Here is a 10,130-nt window from a genome sequence, read left to right as displayed (position 1 = left end):
TTTTGAGCTTAATTATATAGTTATTTTACATTCTTAACTTACAGTTGATTGACTTACTTTTTAATATTTACACTTAACAAGTTTGGGAAAAAGTATAATTTGGTTTTAATGCATCAAAAATTGCAAAACAAGAACTGTACATGGAGAATTTAATATGATTTTACAGTTTTATGCCACAAATTCAATAACAACCAATTTCAATGGGTATATTGTATAAGGAATTTCCTCACTTAGCAAGTAATTTCCATCTACAATAAAAATTTAAAAATTTTATCCACTTATACATTTGCTTTTGAAGTGAATTCTTAAATGAGATGTTTTCTTCTTTATTTGCAAACAATTTTGATTTAAAATATAAATAAATATATAAATCTTTACTAAATTTTCTTAATGTAAGTGAATGGTACAAATCCAAGAAAATTAATAGATTATACATTGATATTTTATATTAAATTTTCCTGATAATTTTACCTAAAGACAAGCTACTAAAACACTGGTTATTCCTCAGTGGTAAAATTTTTGTTACCAAAAAGAGAAAAATTCAGGCAATCCTTAAAATCATACAATTGGTATAGTAACTAGTACTATATAGTAACTGGTATAGTAATTGGTATAGTAACTGGTACTATATAGTAACTGGTATAGTAATTGGTATAGTAATTGTTGAGAATAAACATGCATACATTGTTCTTTATTATGACTGTCTCACCATCCGTCAAAGTAGATTCTAACGCTATCATTAACATGTACAGATCTAAATGCAAGTGTAGGTTATGATTAGTATTAAAAGCTAAGGATTTATATACCGCATTTCATATGAAGGAATTATGAAAATACTTGCAGCATTATTAGCCCTGAACACATAATTTGCACATGTGCATAATGTTTAACCACTCAACTTCCTATTTATTGTTCAGTCAACTAGTAAGGTTTGCACAAAGATCTTTCCGTGGAGAACAGGCTTCCTATTTGTTGCCATGGATCTGAGATAAGGTATTAAGCCAATGTTACTAAGTATGTTAATTGTTCCTTAACTGTTGTAAAGAGAGGGCGCACTGTAAATCGATGCTTCTAATTGTAAAAGTAAAGTCGCGCGGTGTACGCTATGGTCAAAGTTCTAAAGAGGTTGCCATACACTACGTTATTACAGAATTTGTAACTTGCTGAAGTCGCGGAGAATGCTATCTTTTGTTTATAAAATCTTTGGATTGCATCACACCTAGTGGTGTAATGCATATGGGGGGGGGGGGAATTATATTAATATAACAGGTTATTGTATTCCAATGTGAAGGGACCAATTGTAATTGACTGCTAAAATGCATGGGCACCAGGCCCTGTGACTTATTGTTAGGCCACTGATCGGAACTATACATCCAATACTAAAACATCCAACCATTTATACTCTGGCAAAAGAGACAAATGTAAATTAAATGCCTTAGATGCAAGCAAAATGCACAGTAAAAAAGTTTAAACCCTGTCGGCCACTACAGGTTGAGAGTAAACATTTCTACCTCCTTTTCAATCACTCCTACAACAGTAGCAAAACACAGAAGTTGAATTGTTATCTAGCATGTACCTCAATGTAACGAATTAACAGCCACTTACAAATTCTAATTGTCATCAAGTGTGTATAGACTTATGTAAAGTTATACGCAAAAATCTACTGCGATGGCGGGTTGTGAGACTGTTGTATTAATGTTGTAAACTAAGGCAATTTAACATCTTCAGAATTAGCTACTGTAAACTCGCAGCATTTCAAAATCATTAGCACTTGGAATAGTGTATTTGCACTGGGCTGATCAACTTGCCTCCTGTTCCCCCTCTGGATTCTCTGGATCAGCTGGCGGAGGTAACAGCATCGCCACCCCCTCTGGTGCATTTGCTAGGTCTGGGTTAATAGGAAGGTCAGCCGAGGCGGTCGATAGGTTTGAGATTGATTTGCTCTTGACGCACTGGAAGTCTACGTGCCGGCTGCGAGCCTCTTCTTTTTCCCACGACATGTGGATAAATGGTCGTTGTACATAATTATAGATTACTGTAGAAAGGAATGCAAAATATGAAATTAGCTTTACAACTGTAGACAACTTAGCTTGGTTTCTATAAATATCGCTACACGCAATCGCCAACTCCTGTTGAGACACTAGCTTAAGCTGGCAGCACACCCATGGAATATAAAAATTCTTAGTTTTAAAATCCAAATAGAGATTTACAATTTTTTTTTTTTTAACCAATATCATTTGATACTTAGGAGACTGACCTTCAGGACGACCTCCTGACCTATGTTTGACCTTCTCCTTATAAGTTGGATAGCCTTCTATCCCCAGTCTGATCTTCTTCAAACCACGCTCTTTCAACACAGTCTTTGCAACTTCCCGATTTTCAATGTACTTGAAAAACCTGTACATCTGTGTGCTATATATAACTAAAAAATAAATAAAAATTATTTATAACAAATTTAGATTTATTGCATATCATGCATACATGCTTCACAATGACGTCTAACTGCACTGAATTACTCATTTTCTCAGATCTAAAACCAACTATTAAAGAATTTTCTGGCTTACTTTGTGTGTATTCCTCGCCCATCTGTGGTGGATACTGCTCATCCCATTCAAGAACGTCATCATCCAACAGAATTACAATGTGGCATTCTCTTTCCCCACGCTGAAACCATACAAAACATATATTTGATCAATATGTTGTGAGGGGTATAACTTAAGAGATCTGATCTTAAAATCCTGTCCAAGCTTTCAAAATTTAATTGACAAAATATGTCACATGCCTATTATGGTCATGATACACTACATCATGACCATATATAGGCACACCATGACTGTATATGGGCATACGTACTATTTTTGTCAAAGGAAAATTTGCGTCTTAACAGAGCTTTTGAAGCCCTTTAATACAATATAACATTAACAATAACATACTGTAACCTCTTAAAGGACGCCCTCTATCACAGTAAGCCAAAAGAGAGTGTTGTGATGAGAAGGCATTATAAACTTAATTAAAAGTCCCCTTAGAGGAAAGAAGTTAAAATAGATATTTGGTGCAACACTGATGTATTAGTGTGAGCATATTGCTATACTATTATTTTTGCAATACACATGCTGAGCCATGAAATTACTTGTCCCAAGATTAGGAATACTCCCCTGAGAGTGATGGAGATCTGACATGCCTTAGTATGGTACTGATCTCATGATGACCATATATAGGCACAATATATAATTTGATAGTATTGACTTCACTTAAAACTGTCTGAATCCAGTGACCATGCAGTATATAAATCCAATATAAATTAAATTAACAGATACTTAGATAAAGACCAACTTACATGTGCACTCTGTAACATTTGCTGCAGTAAATACTCCTCAACAAAAGTTTCAAACTCCCGACTGGCACCATCATTGGAGAACTCATGCAGCAGATTTCCTGTGAAAGACAAACTTTATTTATCACTGACAGTAATAAAAGATTACAGTCACTTACGGTAACATTTACCCTGCTCTATAAAATAAGTTTCTTTATAAGGAAATTAAGTGGTGTTAAACAGCTTGGTAGTTAAGATGCTTAATTTCCAATCCCAGGGTCCTGGGTTCAATTCCTGTCACAATTCCTGTCATGGTAACAGGATTTATTCTCACAACCAAAACAACTCCACTCCCTAAGCACTCATAATGAGGCTTAGGCTATGTAGCATCTTGTGTTTATGTTTCCTTGTGATGGGATTGCCACTTTTAAGAGTGATTAAGTTCACTGTTTGTCATAACCTTGGCCCTAGTGCCTAAAGCGGAATACATTTTTTTTAATTTGAAAAAATGATAAACTGTGGACTTACTGAGGTTCTTACACTTGATTGTGGAAGCATTGAAAGGAATAAGGAAGTAATCACAAGCCTCTCGGAGCTCAGAGATGGGTATTGTGGGAGGGCAATTTATGACACCTTTCTTGTAATATTGCTAAAAAAGAGAAAAAACACCAGAAACATGACGTTGAATATGCAGTGTTGACATTAACAATATTAACCACAAGCCTCAAGTATAACCAAACTAATTTATCATGCCTTGCAAAATGGCAGAATACTGTAAACATGTCTGAATAAATTGCCAAACGCCACACCAACACTAAGGTATTCACTGGATGTCCAACACAAGACAACATGTGAACCACCACATAGCTGGTGACCAAGGCATTGTGAATATGCTGAACAATAGTGATAGTAAAATGTGAAAGGAGCCATTTTTCTAGTTTGGATCACTATTTGATTGTGAAACACAGCGAGGATAATCAACAAAAAGTCCAAAAAATTATTTTCAGTGCAGTCTTCCCAGTGGTAAATTGGGCAGTGTACCAGAAGTCAACCACCTGCTCCTCTCTGAAGAATGTGATACTTTTTAAAAATGAATACATAGATCATACTGCACACATAATGAAAGGCTCAAATTCTCTTCCAAAATATGGTGCATTGTTTTAACTTATTTTTCAGCCCTCCAGCTGAAACACAAGTGGATGGAATTGTACCAGAGACCAAAGGTCGAAATATATCTTCAGTATACGTATAGTGGCTACCATCAGCTTATCCATCTGAGCTAAGGTACTCTCTTGAAATGACTTACAAGAATGGCTGAGAACAGTTCCGCAGGCATTCCGTCTGCTACCTCATACTCTCCTTTGTCATTAGGCCTGTTGAAGTTATGATTCTGGCTAAACATTCTGTGCAGAGAAGACAAAACATGCAATACTGCTTGCTAAAAACTCTTACTTGAAACAATGCAGTAAAAATTACAGAAATAATTTTCGCTCTTTATTGACAATGACTTACTGTTTCGAAAGGAATGACTCAAAATCTTTAAAATAACCATCACGCTATCAGAAGATAGATTTACAGTGAGATAGCCTAATGTGAATAACTGTACTGTAAAAATGGACAGGTACATGGATGAACAGAGGAATAGATAAATGGATGAATAGATAATAGATGGCATGATAGATGGATAAATAAATGGATGCATGCTGCATGAATGGACAGATGAACAAATAGGGGATGATGGCTTTACTATAAATAGATGGGTTAATTTCTAAATGAATATATGATAGTGGATGGAATAAGAATGAAGGACGGACTATGATATTTAGGGATGCAGGATGGATGTACAATAGACTGATGGATGGTTGAATAGATGATGTTGGCAAGACAGGTGGCTCAATGCAAAGACACTTGCATATTATTTATAATAATAAATAGATATAGGAAGATATAAATGTAATGAAAGATAAGTTACTATAATTTATAAATAATATGGTGAGCCATACTAGTCTTAACAGTAATCAAACAATAAGAAAACGGTACCGTTTTCTTTATTGTTTGATTATAATTTATAATTATAATATAAAATACATATTTAAAAACGATTAAAGTTAATATTAGGTATTAATAAACACAGTAATCAAGTGGGTTCAATCAGCCAACTAAAAAGGCTACTTAAAATAAATATATTATAATAATACAATGAAAAGTAAAATAGTATACAGGTAACACAGGACTTACCTTCCTAGCATAGTATTTGGTTGTGCAACAAACAATGTGGGGTCCACTACAAAACTTGTGTTGTCAACGATTAACGTGACACGCTCTGGGAGTTTTTCCACAGCGTTCATATCGCTTTTAGTTTGACTGCTGACAGGGGAGTTACGTGCACCTTTTCCACGTTCATTTGATGGAAGCCTCGTTCTTATAGAGCTGTGTCCAGAGGGACTGGCGGACTTGGGAGCAATTTGAGCCATGCTATGGGTGTCGGCTGGGTTCATAGACTGACTGTTTGATGTTTGGTTGTGGTGTCGTCGATAAGATACATTAAAGGTAAATGAGTACCTGTAAGGAAAATAGTTTTTAAAAAATTTAAAGATATAAAAAAACTATTCAGATATATGAATTATATAAGAGAAGTAGACTAGTAGTTGTGGCACTGTTCTTACAATGACAGGGTTAAGTGTACAACAAATATAAGCCTGGTATCCATAGAATCACTACACAGTCGCTACAGCGTTTTCACCACAATTCTTGCACTAATTAGCTGTCCCCAAAGCAATCAGGAATGCTCACTGATTCGACTGACCAATCAGCGTCGAATCAGCGTCGTCAAAGGAGTCAGCGTTAGCGTGTAGCAATTTTATGGAAACCAGGCTATATAAAAACTTTTTACTCTTATTAAAGACATGTTTTCTATAAAAAAAAAACACATTTTTTTTGTAATGTAAATGCTTTGAAAATGCATTACAAGCCAATTTAAGGGTCTATGCAAAGAATATTGGAAAGGTATATTATTCATGCAATTGTTAATATTTAATTGGAAATACATACAGAGTATCACAAACACTCAACATCACATACTGTACATCCAGCATCTCATCACAACAGCATCACATACTTACACTATTTATTGCGCAACATACAAAAATGTCATCACATAACAAACAATCATACACAGCATTATAATACAATCACATACACATACTCTTACGTACATGGAGTGCCATTATTTTATACATCATCACCCACCTGTACACACAATGCTATGCACGACACAGACCCTTACATATAGGGTCTATACGTACACAAAAAAAAAGGGAAAAAAATCATGATCTTGATCACTGCTAATCTAGTTTCCTATTGCACAGAATATATATTAACAGTATTGCTTTATTAAAAAAGCATTGGTTTACCTGTTATGTGGATGAGGAGTTGGAATTGGTTCGTTTTCGACGGAGTCGGAGTCGCTACTATCTACAGGTTTTCTATGAAACGGTTGCGGGAAGCGTTCTGCCATTGAGGTAATAGCCAATCCTCTTTCAAAGTTCCTGATACGAAAGAAAGAAGAAAGAGTTCAGTATTACATATATTAAATATTTAAAGTTACTAACCTGTAAGCTTTGAGCAAACAGTTTTATGACGAACATTGTTCAACTCTCTTATTGAAATTATTTATTTTAGTGTGCTGTATTGCTCCCAATCAATTTGTTAGACAGTCTTGTTTCTATGTACTGTATCAAGAGACTTTTTCTAACCTTTCTTAAATGAGGAGTGGCCATAAAAGTGTTTGTTTAACACTAAGCGCCACAGCCAGACTTTGTAATATTCAGCAAAAGCCTTCATGCATTGTAAAAACCAGGTAAAAATCTGATGATGCCAAAGTGTGACAACGCAAATAAAGCTGTTGTAGTTGTATCATTTGATCTAAATTTCTTTTACATAAAAGCACTTGGATTACGTACCATTTATGTCAGTAATAGTACAGAGTTTTATCAAATCCTGTAAAAATAGTTCTTAATGATAAACAATGCCATGAAGATACAGTATTATACTGTATTTAAATTTTTCAAGAAAATCTTTAGCAGTATTCTAAGTGTGTTCAACAATTTACAAACCATTTTTTAAAATTCATTCATTTATTCAAAAATCCTCTGGAATGAAGAAATACTATATTTACAAACTTGAAGGATAATTTTTACAATTTACAAGGGATATTTTCATATCACTGTTCACTGTGACTTCTTATGAAAAAAAAATCAATCGGTATATTTACAATTTTTAATCAAATACTATTTTCAGTCCACTAATTTTGAACAATTACTGTATTAAGTGTCATATGAAAATTAACAAATAATGAAGAAATTATATTAAAATCTTTAAAAACCAGTGTTTCCTTAATCTAAAGTCAATGGAGTCATAACATTCCCAAAAGGTATATTTATTACAGCAATTCATATAATGTACAATGCCTGCAAAGCTCAAGTCCTTACAGTGTGCAGTTTAAACTGCATTGACTTGATTCAATATATTCAATTATGCCAAACAACCATCTCCTCTCTCCAGGGAGAGCCACTATTCACAGACTTACTGTATTATAACATACGTAGAGTATGTGAGTAGACATTTTATCTTGAGAGCTTACTTGGTGTATACAGTACATCCAAATAAATGCATTTAGCAATTATGAGGTGAATGTGGTCTAGTACTGATTACTTTTCAAACCTTTCTTGGTAGGGTATGGCAAACATTTTCAAAACACAGTAAGTGTGACAAGCTAAGCCAGAATAATGATTTTCCATTACATAGTGAGAAACAAGCACAGAAAGAGCTATATCTTACTGTACATATTCATTTCCTTTACAAGGCCCCTACAGAAGCAAGGAACCAGGAAAAAAGCACACTACATAGGTTGTGTTTATACAATACGCTATAAACATGATCATGGTGTTATGTCCTTTAAGGTATACTCATTACCCAAAGCGAGCCTCCAAACTTCGCCGGTTATACAATACGGCATTACAAGTGTTGCACACCAAAAGTATCATATAATGCAATCCTACATCTGCTGAATTTGCACGGTTTGTTTTGGAAGAGGATTGGATCGTTTACCGTTGATCGAAACCAACAAAATGATAAATACTGTACTGTCAAATAAAAAAGATTCAAATAAATCCTATTATGTACAGTACTGAAATATTTCAAACATATCGTGATACCAGCAACCATTTTATAAATTGTTGATTATTCTAAATACATCCAGCGATACTTGTATATTTTAACGACCCGGCTGAATAAACTCTATTTATCTTGTTATTAGCGACCTGTTGAATTGATTAATTACCGCTCGTTGTAGCCTGGGGAAACAAGTAGGCATAGCCATGGTCACGAACCATCCAAATTTGGCGATTACTCAATTTGCATCTTTTCTAGATGGTTCACACCGAATCCAAACTTGTTTAAATACAACCCCTTAACTTTTCCGTGCTGACAAGGCATGTAATAATGGTATGTTGTATAAATGGGTCCACAGTCATTCCTACAACAGAGCCCCTTCAAAATGTGGGAAGGCACATTTAGTGAAAGCATGGAGACATACAGTATATACCTCCATGGTGAAAGCACCTTACAGTCATTCATTTCAGTGCCCCTCCAGAAGCAAGAAACTAGCAAAATAAATCTATTAAAAGTATTTCATGCAGAAACCATTCCTTTATCACAGCCCCTTTAAAGTGTGAAATCATCTGCAAAAAAGACACCGGGTACCTAATAAAGTCTTCCCTTTCCACAGCCCCTTCAAAGTGTGAAATCATCAACAAAAAAGACAACAAGCACCTAATAAAGTCTTCCCTTTCCACAGCCCCTTCAAAGTGTGAAATCATCAACAAAAAAGACACCGAGCACCTAATAAAGTCTTCCCTTTCCACAGCCCCTTCAAAGTGTGAAATCATCTGCAAAAAAGACACCGAGCACCTAATAAAGTCTTCCCTTTCCACAGCCCCTTCAAAGTGTGAAATCATCAGCAAAAAAGACACCCAGCACCTAATAAAGTCTTCACTTTCCACAGCCCCTTCAAAGTGTGAAATCATCTGCAAAAAAGACACCGGGTACCTAATAAAGTCTTCCCTTTCCACAGCCCCTTCAAAGTGTGAAATCATCAAAAAAAAAGACACCGAGCACCTAATAAAGTCTTCCCTTTCACAGCCTGTTCAAAGTGTGAAATCATCAACAAAAAAGACACCGAGCACCTAATAAAGTCTTCACTTTCCACAGCCCCTTCAAAGTGTGAAATCATCAACAAAAAAGACACCGAGCACCTAATAAAGTCTTCCCTTTCCACAGCCCCTTCAAAGTGTGAAATCATCAGCAAAAACGACACCGAGCACCTAATAAAGTCTTCCCTTTCCACAGCACCTTCAAAGTGTGAAATCATCAGCAAAAACGACACCGAGCACCTAATAAAGTCTTCACTTTCCACAGCCCCTTCAAAGTGTGAAATCATCAGCAAAAACGACACCGAGCACCTAATAAAGTCTTCACTTTCCACAGCCCCTTCAAAGTGTGAAATCATCAGCAAAAACGACACCGAGCACCTAATAAAGTCTTCACTTTCCACAGCCCCTTCAAAGTGTGAAATCATCAGCAAAAACGACACCGAGCACCTAATAAAGTCTTCACTTTCCACAGCCCCTTCAAAGTGTGAAATCATCAGCAAAAACGACACCGAGCACCTAATAAAGTCTTCACTTTCCACAGCCCCTTCAAAGTGTGAAATCATCAGCAAAAACGACACCGAGCACCTAATAAAGTCTTCCCTTTC

The 10,130-nt window shown here is 35.4% G+C and overlaps 1 protein-coding gene across 1 annotated transcript in view; it reads right to left on the bottom strand.

Annotated features, from left to right (window-relative positions):
* Positions 1–1,276: 1,276 nt before the first annotated feature.
* The window catches only part of LOC117106203 (BTB/POZ domain-containing protein 10-like), a 21,217-nt gene continuing 12,363 nt past the window's right edge, over positions 1,277–10,130 (bottom strand). Inside the window, exons 2-9 of the mRNA XM_033247581.1 lie at positions 6,727–6,861; positions 5,552–5,875; positions 4,620–4,716; positions 3,842–3,962; positions 3,338–3,435; positions 2,565–2,664; positions 2,258–2,422; positions 1,277–2,035 (exon numbers count right to left, since the gene is read on the bottom strand). Coding sequence (XP_033103472.1) covers positions 1,800–2,035; positions 2,258–2,422; positions 2,565–2,664; positions 3,338–3,435; positions 3,842–3,962; positions 4,620–4,716; positions 5,552–5,875; positions 6,727–6,830 — 1,245 coding nt within the window. The 5' untranslated portion in view covers positions 6,831–6,861 and the 3' untranslated portion in view covers positions 1,277–1,799. The remainder of the gene's footprint in view (positions 2,036–2,257; positions 2,423–2,564; positions 2,665–3,337; positions 3,436–3,841; positions 3,963–4,619; positions 4,717–5,551; positions 5,876–6,726; positions 6,862–10,130) is intronic.

This window comes from Anneissia japonica, unplaced genomic scaffold (genome assembly GCF_011630105.1).
Source record: "Anneissia japonica isolate Jap-2015-1 unplaced genomic scaffold, ASM1163010v1 scaffold701_len334292_cov200, whole genome shotgun sequence".
Taxonomy (NCBI): Eukaryota; Metazoa; Echinodermata; class Crinoidea; order Comatulida; family Comatulidae; genus Anneissia; species Anneissia japonica.
This window is presented reverse-complemented; position numbering and strand designations above follow the sequence as displayed.